This window comes from Scyliorhinus torazame, chromosome 17 (assembly GCF_047496885.1).
Source record: "Scyliorhinus torazame isolate Kashiwa2021f chromosome 17, sScyTor2.1, whole genome shotgun sequence".
In the NCBI taxonomy this organism is placed as follows: domain Eukaryota; kingdom Metazoa; phylum Chordata; class Chondrichthyes; order Carcharhiniformes; family Scyliorhinidae; genus Scyliorhinus; species Scyliorhinus torazame.
Genome location: NC_092723.1, coordinates 52,130,807 through 52,148,196, shown reverse-complemented (window position 1 = coordinate 52,148,196; position 17,390 = coordinate 52,130,807). Strand labels below are relative to the sequence as shown.

The following is a 17,390-nucleotide window of genomic DNA, read 5'->3' as shown; positions in this document are numbered from 1 at the left end:
AGATCGCTACCTCTGGACTCAGCACCACCCGTATTTCTAGCACCGTGGACATTACCTTCGCAAACCCCTGCCAAAACCCTCTGAGCTTCGGGCATGCCCAACACATGTGGACATGGTTTGCTGGGGTTCCCGCTCATCTATCTTCTACCCCGAAAAACTTGCTCATCCACGTCGTCGTCACGTGTGCCCGGTGGACCACCTTAAAGTGTATTAGGCTAAGCCTGGCACATGATGAGGAGGAATTGACCCTGCTTAGGGAGTCTGCCCATAGACCCGCCTCTAACTCTCCTCCCAACCCGTCCTCCCACTTGCCCGTAAGCTTCTCCACCAGGGTTTCCTCCACCTCCAACAGCTCCTGGTAGATATCCGACACCTTCCCCTCCCCCACCCAGGTACCAGAAACTACTCTATCCTGTATCCCCCGTGGCGGCAGCAGCGGAAAGGCCAACACCTGTTTCCTCAGGAAGTCTCGCACTTGCAAATATCTAAAATCATTCATTGGCGGCAGTTTAAATTTATCCTCCAGCGCCTTCAAACTGGGAAAGCTCCCATCTATAAACAGATCCCCCATCCTTCTAATTCCTGCCCTCTGCCAGCTCTGGAATCCGCCATCCAGCCTGCCCAGTACAAACCTGTGGTTGTTACAAATCGGGGTCCAGACCCTCCACATTCTTATACCTCCTCCATTGCCCCCAGATCTTCAGTGCCACCACTACCACCGGACTTGTGGATTATTGGGCCGGCGAGAACGGCAGAGGTGCCGTTACCAATGTTCCCAGACTGGTGCCTTTACATGACGCCTCCAACCGCTCCCATGCCGACCCCTCCCCCATTACCCACTTCCTAATCGTGGCTATATTAGCTGCCCAGTAGTAGTTGCAGAAGTTCGGCAGCGCCAACCTACCCTCCCCCTGACTACGCTCCAACAACATTTTCTTCACCCGTGGCGTTTTATTCGCCCATACAAAGCCCCAAAATTATCTTATTCACCCGCTTGAAAAAGGCCTTAGGGATAAAGATGGGGAGGCATTGAAAGACAAACAGAAATCTGGGGAGGGCCGTCATTCATGGTCTGTACCCTCCCCGCCAGTGATTACAGGAGCATGTCCCATCTCTTAAAGTCTCCTTCCATTTGCTCTACCAACCGGGATAGATTAAGCTTATGCAGTGCCTCCCACTTCCGAGCCACCTGGATTCCCAGATAGCGAAAGCTCTCCCCTACCATTCTAAGCGGCAGCTCTCCCAGTCTCTCCTCCTGCCCTCTAGCCTGAATCACAAACATCTCGCTCTTCCCCATGTTCAATTTATACCCCGAGAAATTGCCAAATTCCCCCAAGATCCGCATAACCTCCCCCATCTCCTCCAACGGGTCCGAAATGTACAAAATCAAATCGTCCGCGTAGAGCGAGACCCGGTGCTCCACCCCCTCCGCAAACCAGCCCCTGCCAGTTCCCCGAAGCTCTTAACGCCATGGCCAGTGGCTCTATAGCTAGAGCAAACATTAACGGATAGAGGGGGCACACGTGCCTCGTCCCTTGATGTAATTTAATATACCCCGACCTCAGCCGGTTCGTACGCACGCTCGTTACAGGCGCCTGGTAGAGCAACCGCACCCAGCCAATAAAGCCCTCACCAAACTCAAATCTTCCCAGCACCTCCCACAGGTACTCCCACCCCACCCGATCAAAAGTCTTCTCCGCATCCATCGCTGCCACCACCTCCGCCTCTCCTCTTTCTGAGGGCATCATAATAACATTTAAAACCTCCGAACATTGGCCTTGAGTTGCCTGCCCTTAACAAATCCCGTATGGTCTTCCCCTATCACCCCCGGGATGCAGTCTTCTATTCTCGTGGCCAATATCTTAGCCAGCAGTTTGGCATCCACATTCAAAAGCGAGATCGGCCTATATGACCCACACTGCTCAGGATCCTTCTCCCGTCACAGAATATGTGAAATCGAGGCCTGCGACATTGTCGGGGGGTGGACTCCCTTCTCTCTAGCCTCGTTAAATGTCATCACCAGTAGTGGGCTCAATATCTCTGAGAACTTCTTATAAAATTCCACTGGGTAGCCGTCGGGCCCCGGAGCTTTGCCCGACTGCATGCCCTCCAGCCCCTTGATAATTTCCTCTCCACTGTGGCGGTTGGATGTGGGACTGCTGGCAGATGAGGTGGTGTGTGGGAGGGTGAGGGGGTGTATTGAAAGGTACTTGGAGGTCAACGACAACGGGGAGGTGCGGGTGGGGGTGGTATGGGAGGCGCTGAAGGTGGTGATAAGGGGAGAGCTAATCTCCATCAGGGCTCAGAGAGAAGATAGAGGGCATGGAAAGGGAGAGGTTAGTGGGGGAGATTTTAAGAGTGGACAGGAGATACGCAGAGGCCCCTGAGGAGGGATTACTTGGGGAAAGACGAAGTCTCCAGATGGAGTTTGACCTGTTGACCACAGGGAAGGCAGAGGCACAGTGGAGGAAGGCGCAGGGGGCGACCTACGAGTATGGGGAAAAGGCGAGTCGGATGCTGGCACAACAGCTCCGAAAGAGGATGGCAGCGAGGGAAATAGGTGGAGTCAAGGATGGAAGGGGAGCTACGGTGTGGAGTGCGATGAAAATAAATGAGGCATTCAAGGACTTCTATGAGGAGCAGTACAGATCCCAGCCCCCAGCGGGGGAAGAGGGGATGAGACGATTCCTAGACCAACTGAGATTCCCGACGGTGGAGGAGCAAGAGGTGGCTGGTTTGGGGGCACCAATTGGTTTGGAGGAGTTGAGCAAGGGTTTGGGGAGTATGCAGGCAGGGAAGGCCCCAGGACCGGACGGGTTCCCGGTGGAGTTCTACAGGAAGTATGTAGACCTGTTGGCCCCGCTGCTAGTGAGGCAAGGGAGGGAGGGACCCTGCCCCCGACAATGTCGGAGGTGACGATTTCTTTGATCCTAAAGCGGGACAAGGACCCACTGCAATGTGGATCGTACAGGCCAACCTCGCTCCTCAACGTGGATGCTAAGTTGCTGGCAAAAGTGCTGGCTACGAGGATCGAGGACTGTGTCCCGGGGGTGATTCACGAGGACCAGACGGGATTTGTAAAGGGCAGGCAACTAAACACCAATGTGCGGTGGCTCCTAAACATGATAATGATGCCATCGGTGCAGGGAGAGGAGGAGATAGTGGCAGCTATGGACGCGGAGAAGGCCTTTGACCGAGTGGAGTGGGAGTACCTCTGGGAAGTGCTGCGTAGGTTTGGGTTCGGGGGAGGCTTTATTAGCTGAGTTAAGCTCCTTTACAGAGCCCCGGTGGAGAGTGTGGTTACGAACCGGCGGAGGTCGGAGTATTTTCGTCTGTACCGTGGGACGAGGCAGGGGTGCCCCCTGTCCCCCCTGTTGTTTGCATTAGCAATTAAACACTTGGCCATATCATTAAGGGAGTCCAGGAAATGGAGGGGGGTGGTCCGAGGGGGAGAGGAGCATCGAGTGTCGCTTTATGTAGATGACCTGTTGCTGTATGTGGCGGATCCAGTGGAGGGAATGGTGGAGGTCTTGCAGACTCTAAGGGAGTTTGGGGATTTTTCGGGCTATAAGCTTAATGTAGGAAAGAGTGAGCTTTTTGTAGTACAGGCAGGGGACCAAGAAAGGGGGATAGGCGATCTACCGCTGAGGAGGGCGGAGGGGAGCTTTCGGTACCTGGGGATCCAGATAGCCAGGAGTTGGGGGGCCCTACATAAACTGAATCTGTCGAGACTGGTGGAGCAGATGGAGGAGGACTTCAAAAGATGGGACATGTTGCCGCTCTCGCTAGCGGGTAGAGTGCAGTCGGTCAAAATGGTGGTCCTTCCGAGGTTTCTCTTTGTGTTTCAGTGCCTTCCCATCGTGATCACCAAGGCCTTTATTAAGAGGGTAGGCAGGAGCATTATGGGGTTTGTGTGGGCGAATAAGACCCCGAGGGTAAGGAGAGGGTTTTTGGATCGCAGTAGGGACCGAGGAGGGTTGGCGCTGTCAACTCGGGGGAGCTACTCCTGGGCAGCAAATGTGGCGATGATCCGTAAGTGGGTGATGGAGGGAGAGGGCGTGGCATGGAAGAGGTTGGAGATGGCGTCCTGCAAAGGAACGAGCCTGGGGGCACTGGTGACGGCACCGCTGCCGCTCCCACCGTCAAGGTACACCACGAGTCCGGTGGTGGCGGCAACTCTAAAGATCTGGGGCAAGTGGAGACAGCACAGGGGTGCAATGGGAGCCTTGGTGTGGTCCCCGATCAGGGGTAACCACCGGTTTGTCCCGGGGAGGATGGACGGGGGGTTTCAGAGCTGGCATCGGGCGGGGATTAGAAGAATGGGGGACCTGTTCATTGATGGGACGTTTGCGAGCCTAGGGGCACTAGAGGAGAAGTTTGGATTACCCCCGGGAAATGCTTTCAGATACATGCAGGTGAGGGCGTTTGTGAGGCGGGAGGTGAGGGAATTCCCTTTGCTCCCGGCACAGGAAATTCAAGACAGGGTGATCTCGGGCGTATGGGTGGGAGAGGGCAAGGTGTCGGCAATATACCAGGAGATGAAAGAAGAGGGGGAGGCGTTGGTAGAGGAGCTGAAGGGTAAATGGGAGGAGGAGCTGGGGGAGGAGATTGAGGAGGTGCTGTGGGCGGATACCCAAGGTAGGGTTAATTCCTCCTCCTCGTGTGCCAGGCTTAGCCTGATACAATTTAAGGTGGTTCACAGAGCGCACTTGACGGGGGCGAGGCTGAGTAGGTTCTTTGGGGTAGAGGACAGATTAGGGAGGTGCTCAGGAATGCCGGCGAACCATGTCCATATGTTTTGGTCATGCCCAGCACTGGACGGGTTCTGGAGGGGAGTGGCGGGAACAATATCTAAGGTGGTGAAAGCCCGGGTCAAGTCAAGCTGGGGGCTAGCAATGTTTGGAGCAGTGGACGAGCCGAGAGTGCAGGAGGCGATAGAGGCCGGCATTCTGGCCTTTGCGTCCCTAGTAGCCCGGCGAAGGATCTTGCTAATGTGGAAGGAGGCGAAGCCCCCCTGCGTGGAGGCCTGGATAAATGACATGGCTGGGTTCATTAAGCTGGAGAGGATAAAATTTGCCTTGAGAGGGTCTGCGCAGGGGTTCTACAGGCGGTGGCAACCATTCCTAGACTATCTCGCGGAGCGTTAGATGAAGGTCGGTCAGCAGCAGCAGCAACCCGGGGGGGGGGGGGGAGGGGGGGGGGGGTGGAGGTCTTGTGAAGGGGGGGGGGGAGGGGGGTCTGCCTGGGGGGTATTTGAGCAAGAGAACACATGAAAGATCTGGAAAACTGGCATGTACGGAAGGAATCCAGTGTAAAAAGCTCTGTAACATATTGTTTTACCATGTTTATATCTTGCTATGTGCGTTTTCTTTCTATTTTGTTACGAGGGGGGGGGGGTTTGTTTGTAAGGGTGAAAAATTGTGTTAATAAACTTCAATAAATATATTCTTAAAAAAAAGATAATTTCCTCTATCTCAATCGGGACCCCCAGACCCTCCACCAGGTCCTCTTCCACCCTCGGAAACCTCAACTGATCCAGAAATTGCCTCATCCCCTCCACTCGAGCCGGGGGTCCCGACTCATATAATTTACTGTAAAATTCTTTTAAAACTTCGTTCACCCCCCCTGGGTCCAAGACCATGCTACCATCCCTATTCTTCACTCTACCAATCTCCCTGGCCGCCTCTCTCTTCCTAAGCTGCTGCGCCAACATCCTACTCGCCTTTTCCCCGACTCATAAATCGTCCCCCTTATCTTCCTCAACTGTTCCACTGCTTTCCCTGTGGTCAACTCAAACTCCGCCTGTAACTTCCGCCGCTCCCTCAGGAGCCCCGCGACCGGGCCCTCCGCGTATCTCCTGTCCACCCGGGGTATCTCCTCCACTAATCTCTCCCTCTCCGCCCGTTCCCCCTTTTCCCTGTGGGACCGAATCAAAATTAATGCCCCTCTGGCAATTGCCTTCAGAGCTTCCCAAACCGTCGCTGCAGATATCTCTCCCATGTCATTTGTTTCCAGGTAGTTCTGGGTGGACTTATTCACCCGTCCGCAGACCGCTTCATCCACTAGCAACCCCACATCCAGTTGCCATAACGGGCATTGCCCTCTCTCCTCACTAACCCGCAAATCCACTCAATGCGGGGCATGATCCGACACTGCAAATGCCGAGTATTCCATCCCCGCCACCTTCGGTATCAGCGCCCTGCTCAGAAAAAAAGTCAATACGAGAGTAAACTTTATCGACGTGAGAAAAAAAAAAGAAAACTCTTTCACCCTCGGCCGTGTAAACCTCCATGGGTCTATACCCCATCTGTACCATAAAGCCCTTCAATTCCTTTACCGCCGCCGGCCTCCTCCTTGACCTGGATGCTGACCGGTCCAATTCCGAATCAATGACCGTGTTAAAGCCCCCCCCCCCCCCATGATCAGGTTATGTGACTCTAAGTCCGGGACTTTGCCTAGCGCACGCCTCATAAATTCCACGTTGTCCCAGTTCGGAGCATATATGTTCACGAGCACCACTCGTACACCCTCCAACCTTCCACTCACCATTATGTACCTACCCCTCTTATCTGACACAATTCTCCCAGCCTCAAATGCCACTCGCTTACTTATCAAAATTGCTGTCCCCCTGGTCTTTGAGTCCAGCCCTGAGTGGAACACCTGGCTAACCCATCCCTTCCTCAATCTCGTCTGATCTATGACCTTTAGATGTGTCTCTTGTAGCATTGCCACACGTCTGCCTTCAGCTCCCTTAGATGCGCGAACACGCGAGCCCTCTTGACCGGCCCATTCAGTCCTCTCACGTTCCATGTAATCAGCCTGGATGGGGGTGCTTCCACTGCCCCCGCCCCCCCCCTGCCGACTAGCCATCACCCTTTTTAGGCCAGCCCCGAGCCCGTGCCCCCTGCTTCCCCGAGTACCCCCATGAGCAGCAGCCATTCCCGACCTCCGATTTATTCCCTGATAATAGTTCCTCCCCTGGCAGCAAAGGAACCTCCCCCCCCACCTCTTTCCCCCCCACAACAGCACCAGAAACCTCATCCCCCAGGTCAAGTACCAGCTTAACACTTGCTCACCCCCCACTGCGCTTCTGAGAGTCAGCTGATCCATGCTGACCCCGATAACCCCCGCCCCTGGCGCCGAACAGTCTGTCTCACTATTGTCCGAACCTCTCCCCCACATGAATAAACCTTTTAACAGCATCACATTCCCAAGTAAGTAAACAGCAGCAAAAAAAAAAGCAATTAACATAAACCAGTGAAGAGACAACCACTTAAAACAAAACCCAGTCTCCCGAAGAATAGCTCTAAATTCAAGACCCCCTCCCTCCCCGCATCAAATCCCTGCAAGACAGAGCACCCTCCAACCATCACCACAGCCCATTATTTCACCCAGAACGACATAAAACCTTTTTTCAAAACAGTACAGTATTACGAACCACCACTACAAAACTTCTCCACAGCTTTAAATCGTCTCCACCTTCTTTTCTTTAATGAATGTCCATACATCGTCCGGCGTCTCAAAATAAAAGTCCCGTTTTTTGTGCGTAACCCACAACCGCGCTGGGTACAGCATCCTGAACTTCACCCCCTTCTTGAAGAGGGTCGCCTTTGCCCGATTGAACCCAGCCCGTCTCTTGGCCAACTCCGTTCCCAGGTCCTGATAAATACGCAACTCACAGTTCTCCCACTTGCTGCTCCGTTCTTTCTTGGCCCACCGCAAGACGTCCTCCTTATCCGTAAAACGGTGAAAACGTACCACCATGACCCTAGGCGGGTCATTCGCCCTGGGCTTCCTCGCAAGGGTTCTGTGCGCTCTATCCACCTCCAGGGGCTGAGGGAACGCCCCAGCCCCCATCAACTTCTCCGGCATGTCCGACACATATGCCCTCGCATCCAACCCCTCACTGCCTTCAGGGAGGCCAACAATTCTGAGGTTCTGCCTCCTGGACCTACTCTCCAGGTCCTCCAGCTACTGCTGCATCCTCTTCTGGCGGTCGTCCAACACCTCCACCTTGTTCTCCAACACGGTTATATAGTCATCCTGGTCGGATAACTTTTGTTTGATCTCCTGTATCGCTTTCCTCTGGGTCTCCTGATTCAAGACTACTTGATCAATCGAAGCCTTGATCAGGTCCAGCGTATCCTTTTTCAGCTTGGTGAAGCAATCCTCAAAAAACTTCACCAGCTGCCCCGTCGACCACTGTGCCATCTCTCCTTAGCCCTTGCCCTCCGCCATGCTGTCCCGCGATACCAGCTCCGCTTGCTTCTCACTACCAGGACTGAGTCGTTTCACACGGCCGCTTCTGGTCCAATTCGACTGGAGAGGGAATCCTCCTTACTGTTGCACACTTCACCGATTTATCCCATAAAATCCGAGAAAAGTCGGTGGAAAAAGGTCCGAACGTCCGTTACAGGCGGGAGCGATCGAATGTGCGACCTACTCCTCCATGGTCGCCACCGGAAGTCGGCCTAGTTATCTTTTTACTGGAGGTTTGGGACGGTGACATGCCAGAGATACAGGGGCTTCGGTGAAACTCTGGATGGATTCTGGTTACTGCACGAAGATTCTGTCATGACATTGGCCTTTCCAAGCTCTGTGGATGGTTATATTATCCTGCTGTTCATTATTAAGCTTGAACTTTGTTCCTTTATGAGAGTTGTGCAATATTTACTTTGTTTTGTTTTTATACATGTGCTGTATTCCTTGCTTTTACAGTGAGGGAGTATACGTTTCTATAGGTACCCTTCATTCTTTTAATGGAGAAGATGAGTAGTGTCACAGTAGGATCGCGGGTGGATGGTTTGGTGTAGAGATGGTTCATATGGCCTTGTAAGTCCTTATTTTGGTTGAGGAAACCCTCAACTATGAGTGTTGTGTTTTACATCTGTACTTTTGTTATTTAGGGATGATGCAATCTTTGCTTGTCTCCTCTGCTCATTTTCAAGTTAGTTGCGTTATTTTTAAAAATGGAAAAACTCTAATAAAAATATGTATGAAGAGAAAAGAAAATGTGGCCCGAAGACGAGCAGTAACCCTTTGCTAGCAGACATGTCCAACAATTTGACTTGAAACTTTTCTGAAACTCCTGGAATATCACCCATTAACCTTGCATTGTCATGTGAGGTCAGTTCAATTGTGTTAGGTAAAAAGCATAAGTAGCATTGGCCCCAATGCGTTCATCAACTGTTATATTCTCCATTTGTCCTTCTTAATTATCAACGTCTACTTACTTGTGTTAACTCGACCTGATGCTAAATTACATCTATGTATATGGCTCCTGGTTTGTTTTGATGATGTTGACATCAAACATCAAAAGCCTTCCTTGTACTGCATGTAGACGAATGGGTTAATAATTATGGGAATGAGATATTATGTATATCATGATGTAACAGTGACATCAGCAGCCATGTGCAATAGACTGCGAAGAGAAGATGGACCCGTCTGTACAAGAGAGAGATGTATTTACCAAGAAGCTTAGAATGTACTAACTTAGGAAGGAAGTTTTGAAGAAAATACCGGAGTTAGTCCCAAGACACTCATAAGGAGTCGGAAACATTCCCAATCCCCAAAAGACCACAAGTTATTTGAAGAGAGATCCAAATAGTATTCAAAGTAGAAACCAAACCACGAGCCATGGTAGCAGTGGTGGTGATCTAAATGTAACAACAATTTTCTGCCATTGACAAAATAACCATGGGGAGAAATCAGATGAAGACTCCCTCAGGCAAAAAATCAGGAGATTTACCATGGTGAGAGGCACACTGAGAATTGGGAGCAATCCCAAGCACCAGTCGAGCAGTGACTGCTACTTCCACAGCTGTTTGCAAAGCTTGAAGATCCACAAAGAGGCCAGCATTGGGAGTTGTGGAAAAATAAATTCCAAAGGTATCAGCAGTGTTGGGTCTGCATGCCAAAAGACAGAAGCACCAGATTAGTACATTCCTGTATGCAGTGGGGCCCATTGCTGATGATATCCTTCTGAAACAGGGTAGAATAAACCTCTGCAGATTTTGAAACCATCCTGATAGCATTCAACGCATACTTCAATCCAAAATGGAATCTCATAATTGAGCAAGTGCGATTCAATCAGAGATCCTAAAGGCCAGGGGAATTTGTTGAATTATTCCTTATAGAGCTCGATAGGCTAGCCAGTTGTTACAGGTGTGGTTCATTGACACATTATCTTATTCATTATTGTATTATTGTCAGAGTCTGCAACAAAATGCTGTCCTATTTTTTGCAGGCAAAATATGACCTAACACTGAAACAAATAGTTGAAGGGAGACCCCAAACTTAGGGTGCAAAATCTTGCCATAATCCACGAAAATATTAAGCTTTCAGAAGATTCTACTTGTTTGGTCAGCACAAAGGCAGCAGCCATTCAAAAACTCGCCAAAATGGGAGAAAGAACAGGAAATCCTGCAGCAGCCATTTTAAAATGGCTACACCGTGAGGATAAGAAACAGCACAGAAGGCAAGTTGGCCCAACAGGGTGTGCAGAGTGTTTCCAGTGTGGAAAGATAGGAGGATATTTCAAGCAGTTCTGTTACGCTGATTATGCAATTAAAGGAAGAGAGAACGAGAATGTCTCTGAAATGTAGAAAATCCAGGCAATTGGGAATAAAGGAAGAAAATCAGGATACAGATTTCCTGGGAGAAGTGAAGTATCAAGAACAAATATTTTGGTAAGTTGCTTTGGAAGTTAAAGGTTCTAAAACTGCATGAATTTTAATACTGGTGCTGGTGTTACACCAATCACTGGCCATTTGGAATGACTCAAAGCAGCATTAAATCCAAATATCAATAGTTAAATTGCACAATCCAGACAATATGGATCTTCAAGTAAAAGGTCAGATAACCACCACTTTAGACACAAGGGGCCCTCTCTACATTGCACAATGAAAGCATGTCTTTATTGAACAGAAATTCATGTGTATACGGCTGAGCCTCCTGAAAAAAAGTAAACCTTTCTGGTACCATTCAGGGAGGAATTCCAAAGGTTGGGTGATGAACTGATGACTTTCCATTCGGCAACGGTTGATGTGATTTATTCATTGAGCAGTGCGTCTTTTTTTTAAAAATCAGATATCGGGCATCCATTGGATTCCAGGAAGAGATTACAGATCTCTCAGTTATTTTTGTAGACAGGCAAGAAGGCACAGAAATAGAAAGTTCTGAAAAAGGTGGTGACCATCTGATAGAGGAGCACCAAGATCTGGATTGGCTCCTTTCCTGACATGGGTTATGAGAAAGAGGGTGCTGCAGCAACGGGTGATCCGTTGAAAGATGAGGGGCGGGATCCTCTCCTAATCGGTGGGGCGAGCCCTACCGCACCGAGGAGTGGCGTGAACCACTCCGGCGTCGGGCCGCCCGTAAGGTGCAGAATGCTCCGCACCTTCAGAGGCTAGGCCGGCACCGGCGGGGTTGGCGCCGCGCCAACCGGCGCGAAGGGCCTCCGCCGGTCAGTACGAGTTGGCACATGCGTGGGAGCGCCAGTGTGTGCTGGCGTGATCCCAGTGCATGGGCAGGGGGGTTCTTCTCCGCGCCGGCCATGGCGGACCATTACAGCAGCCGGCGCGGAGGGAAAAAGTGTCCCCACGGCACAGGCCCGCCCGTGGATCGGTGGGCCCCGATTGCAGGCCAGGCCACCGTGCGGGCACCCTCCGGGGCCAGATCCCCCCTCCCCCCAAGGACTCCGCAGGCCGCCCACAGAGCCAGGTAAGGTCCCGCTGGTAAGGACCTTGTTTGATTTAAGCCGGCGGGACTGTCCAAAAATGGGCGGTCACTCGGCCCATCGCAGAGCGGATGATCACCGGGGGGGGGGGGAGGGCACTGCCAACGGGCCCGACCGGCGCGATGCGAATCCCGCCCAAACGGCGCTGGAGAATCCGGCAGCCGGCGCGGGGTGGTGGGGTGGGATTCACACCACCCCCGGCGATTCTCCGGCCCGGAGGGGGTCGGAGAATCCCGCCCGAGGTCCGAGAGATTGTTACACTCTTTGAATCTACTGCCAAACCACATGGAGATCCTGGTTTGCTTTTTGAGCAGTTAGCTGAGTTTGCTGCCGAATTTGTTTTTTTGCCACCAATGAGATGCTTTGTATATTGCCGACTGATATAGTTGTCCAGAGAGAACAAAATGCTTGATTCAATGTTGGATTAAGCTGCTGAAAGAAAGGTGGAGCCGTTTAGTTCGAGTGATAGCAAATTGCCGCCACACTTCAATCTCATCGGCAAGTCATTCTGCCACTAAATGTCACCCTTCAGACAGAAGCAGAGGCTCAAATTACAGAACTTCTACAGCTGAAGAATCCAATACGAGAATTTTATCCACATCCAATCCTGGAGACTTATTCCAGTGTTAAGATGGTGGATTCTTACCTTCTTAAGTTGCCAATATCAATATCAACCCACTGCCTACCCCAGAGGAGCCTTACACTGAAACAAATGTGACAATGTTACTAGTACCTACAGAAAGTGCAAATAGTACCTTGGTGTCACAGGAAAGTACTATTTTCTTCATATCCTACAAAGACTGCAGGATTTTCATCACTCTTCTTCTCATTTTCCAGATTTACTCAAATGTGAGATACTGAATGCTTTATCCATCATCAGTGCAGTGGCGAATGATACAACTGTGTAATTCCTCATCAAGGCTCAAGGTACTTCATCTTCTCAGGCCTTTCTCCAGTGTGCTGAGGCAGAGCATAAAGCTCCAGGGAAAGTGTTGGTTTGTCCTCTTCCTGTTGAAGAGAGTGTGATCATGCATGTCCTGAAATCTTCAGTCTTTCATTGAACGGTCAGTTGCCTAGCGATCACAACCCAGTTACCAGCAGTCGTGGAATGCAGCTATCCCACTCCACTAATGTGTTCGTGGAGTGATGAGTGACCGCATATGTCCACAACGTCCTCCAAGAGAGCTGAGAACACTGTGGGGTATTGAAACCCTTTATGACACTGATTTGGAGGGATTGGCAGGGGGTGAGCGGAGACTGGAAAGAGTAGGAGCTGGATGGACTTTTTAAACAGTACAGAAGGTCTACAGAAGTTTGAAAATGTAATGTGGGGTGGCATGGTGGCACAGTGGTTAGCACTGCTGCCTCACGGCACTCGATCCTGACCCCAGTCCATGTGGAGATTCTCCCAGTGTCTGCATGGGTCTCACCCCCACAACCTAAAGATGTGCAGGGTAGATGGATTGGCCACGTTAAATTGCCCCTTAATTGGAAAAAACTTTTAAAAAGAAAATGTAATGAAAATGTTTGAGAAAATAGTTTATGACTGTTATTTCTAAAGTTGAGATGATACTTGGGGGCTTTATCGAAGAATGGGTTAATATTCATGGTAATGAGTTCTGTAATCATGATGTAATAGTGTTATCAGCAGTCATGTCCAAGAGACTGCAAAGAGAAGATGGAATAGTCTGTACACAGAGAGATGTACTTACCCAGGAGCTTAGAATGTACTATAGAGTAAATAAAGGAGTTGTTGAAGAAACCTACCAGAGTTAGACCTAAGTCACTCACAAGTAATGGGAAACCTTCCCAATCCAGAGCAGGCCACAAGTTACCCAACGAGAGATCCAACAGCATTGAAAATGGAAAGTGGGCTGTTCCTTGGCTTTAATAATTATCACAGTACTTTTAATAGAAACACAAAGACAGATGCGCTGTATTAAATAGGGTGTTGTTATGTCGGTGATGTAAGTACAAATAAACAAACAACTTACATTAGTAGACAGTTGTGTTGTAAGTGCGGAAACCTTGTCATGTGAGGATTCAAGTTCCCTACGTAGCTTGCGAATGTGCTGTAACAAATAATTCCACATTAGCTCCAATTCTTTATAGGATCGCAGATGCTGAATGGAAGACACCCATTTTATTCACATTTGTCTCATCGAGCATCATTAAATGTACCGATTCCAATTAGCAATAAGACATGTAATCAGTGCGGAGAACTGATGTAAAGTGCAGCTTTACATTAGCTTTACATTTCAGCTGATTTAAGTTTTTTGATTTGTTCATGGGACGTGGGCATCGCTGGCTGGGCCAGCATTTGTTGCCCATCTCTAATTGCCCTTGAGATGGCAGTTAACAGTCAACCGCATTGCCGCAGATCTGGAGTCAGACGTAGGCCAGACAAGGTAAGAACGGCAGATTTCCATCCCTCAAGGATGTTAGTGAACCAGATGGGTTCTACAACAATTGACAATGGTTTCACGGTCATTATTAGACCATTAAATTCCAGATTTTTACAGAATTCAAATTTCGCCATCTGCAGGATTTGAACCCAGGAACCCAGAGCGCTCCTCTGGGTCTCTGGATTACTAGGCCCGTGATAATACCACTATTATGAAGAGTAGGAATATACCCATTTCTGAGCAAACAATCATTTACCCGAATAGTCCAATGAACAATATTTCCATTTCCTTATAAAATGCATTGAGAGAAACCAATAAATCATTTGATATTCATACCTCTCCTTGGGCCTTGTCTTCACTCTATAGGAAGTTAAATAAAAAACATCATTTTCAAACCAACAAATCAATAACGCAGAAACCTTCTAAATATTGACATCTTCCATCTAAACTTGGGCAGAACAACACTAAATTGACACTGAAAGTAAGCATTCAGCCCTCAGTCATTCTTCTGAACATGTTTCATAGCTCCGTAAATTGAGGAAAGCAATGGCACAGATGTAGTCAATATTCTAAATTTCAACGCATCAAATGGCAGGTCACAGAACCAACCCAGACTGGCTTAGTTTACTTACCTGCAGGAAAGATATAATTCTATTTGAAAATATTGTAACTCTTATCTCTGCACTGCAGTCTCTATACTGATATTTCTGAGCTGTAACTCTTTGCTGTATTCGACACCATAAAATCACACAAACCACTGTCATTTAACAGGCTGTTCTCAGACTGATAATGACATGGAATCACAGGTAATCATTTCTTTGTGGAATTCAGGGCCATTGAATTTTCACCTCGGCATAAATTTGATTAAAATAACAAGGAACTGTCTGTCAGTGGAGCTATATTGTGACAATGAATTCTAGTTAAATTAATATATTTTCTCCAAACAAACCAACACAATGGTTTCTGGTTGATGAAACAACAAAGTGTTACTCTCCGTGCTTGCTTGGTGTTTTGCAAAACCTTCGGTGAAGACAATGGGCGGGATTCTCCAATAATGGGGCTATGTCACCACGCCGGCGTGAAAAGTGGCGCCAACCACTCTAGTGTCAACGGTCCCCAATAATGGTGAATGCTCCCCTTCCTAGGGGGCTAGGTTGGCGCTGGAATGGTCCCCGCAGCTCCAGCCGGCGCGGAATGGCCGGCGTGATTCCACGCATGCGTGCTACGGCCGGCATGGTTCCGCGCATGTGCTGTGGTCCCCATCTCCTCGCCGGCCCCCGGGCAATATGGCGGAGTCCTACAGGAGCCCGGCACTGAGGAACATAGGTCCCACGGAACCAGCCCGCCCGCTGATCGGTAGGCCCCGATCGTGGGCCAGGCCACCGTGCCCCCCTCGCCCTTCGGGTCGGATCCCTCCTCCAGGACAGCCCCCGCAGACACAGCTTCCAGGTCCTGCCGTGTGGGACCTGAGTAACCCACGCCGGCGGGACTCAGCTGAACTCGGCGACCACTCAACCCGTCGGGGCCCGGAGAATCACCGGGGGCGCTTTCAACGGCCCCCGACCGGCACGGCGGAAATCCCACGGGCACACGAGAATCGGCGGGGGAGAATCAGGAAGCCGTCGTCAGGGCGGCGGGGCGCGATTCTCGCGTCCCCCCGGGGAATCTCCGACCTGGCGCGGGGTCGGAGAATCCCAGCCAATATAACCATATGGTTTGGAAAGCTATCCATTGCTCGTAGCAAGTTAGCTTGCAGTGTGGCATGATGGACATTATCCATTCTCCTCTCCGCTAAAATAGAATGACTCACTACCATAAGTCACAATAGTCAATGGAAGATATAAAAATGACTGAAGTGGCAATGTTTACTGAAACTTTGGAACTTGGCACCCACATTAATTGTCTCAAAAACTCGGATTCCGGCAGCAGATCCACACCATTCTGCATTGCTCCTTGCTTGAGGAAGAATTTCCCCATTCCTTTTCAACTCCTCCCACAGTTAAGAAAAAATATAGCAAAAATCCGGCGTTAACATTAACATAGAATTTACAGTGCAGAAGGAGGCCATTCGGCCCATCGAGACTGCACCGGCTCTTGGAAAGAGCGCCCTACCCAAGGTCAACACCTCCGCCCGATCCCCATAACACAGTAACCCCACCCAACACTAAGGGCAATTTTGGACACTAAGGGCAATTTATCATGGCCAATCCACCTAACCTGCACATCTTTGGACTGTGGGAGGAAACCGGAGCACCCGGAGGAAACCCATACACACACGGGGAGGATGTGCAGACTCCGCACAGACAGTGACCCAAGCCAGAATCGAACCTGGGACCCTGGAGCTGTGAAGCAATTGTGCTATCCAGAATGCTACCGTGCTGCCCGCTGCCCCACAATGCTACCGTGCTGTTTTCCTTCAAGCAGAGGTTAGATGGGGGTGTTCAAAATTATGATGAGGTTTTGATGGATAATAATAATTAATAATAATCTTTAATTAAGGTAAGGTAGGGAGAAACTGTTCCCACTTGACAGGAAGGTTGGTAACCAGAGGCTAACTGCGACAATCTTGAATGCATTCCTGAAGGAATAATGCTAGAATATTCAAGAGTAACTTTCAAAAATGCACTTGATATATACTTGAAAAGAGGAATTTTGGAGGGTTATAAGAAATGAGAAGGGGAGTGAGACCAACTGCATGGTTCTGCCAAAGTACTGACACAGACACTGTGGGTGGGATTTAATTGACCCGATTGTGGGGTGGGGGTCTCACCTACTGGTTGGAGATGGGCCAGCAGAATTATAGCCACTTAACTAGTCAGCTCATGCCTTCCCCAAGACGGAAGACCCCAAAGGGTGGAAATCTCATTGAGAGCTGCCGGCCAATCAGAGGCCAACAGCTCCTCACTGCTGTCACCGGGAGTGGTGGCCGAGGTGAAAATGCATCCACCAGAGGCCCAGGATCAATGAAGGACCCTAGACCAAAAGTGAGAAAGGGTGGGCTAGAGGTCGTGGAGAAAGGATCGTGACAGAGAAGTGGTGGGGAGTGAATTGAATGCAAGTAACAGGGAGTAGTCAGTTAAAGATCCTCCTTTGAAAGAGCCCCCCCCCCTCCAGAAGGCCGCAGGCAAACCTGAGCCACCATTAAATTCTGGTGGACTCAGGGGTATTTGATGTCAATTGGCTCAAAAATGTGTCAAATTGACAAGCTGTTATGAGCTGGCAATTTTCCTCTGTGGGCATATTTCCAG

General features: G+C 49.9%; 1 protein-coding gene across 8 annotated transcripts in view; it reads right to left on the bottom strand.

Annotated features, from left to right (window-relative positions):
* Positions 1 to 17,390, bottom strand: part of LOC140393873 (neuron navigator 1-like) — a 970,643-nt gene that overhangs the window by 92,323 nt on the left and 860,930 nt on the right. For all 8 annotated transcript variants that reach the window (XM_072480430.1, XM_072480425.1, XM_072480424.1 and 5 more), the window contains 2 exons: positions 14,479 to 14,502; positions 13,732 to 13,809 (listed from right to left, as the gene is read on the bottom strand). In XM_072480430.1, coding sequence (XP_072336531.1) covers positions 13,732 to 13,809; positions 14,479 to 14,502 — 102 coding nt within the window. The remainder of the gene's footprint in view (positions 1 to 13,731; positions 13,810 to 14,478; positions 14,503 to 17,390) is intronic.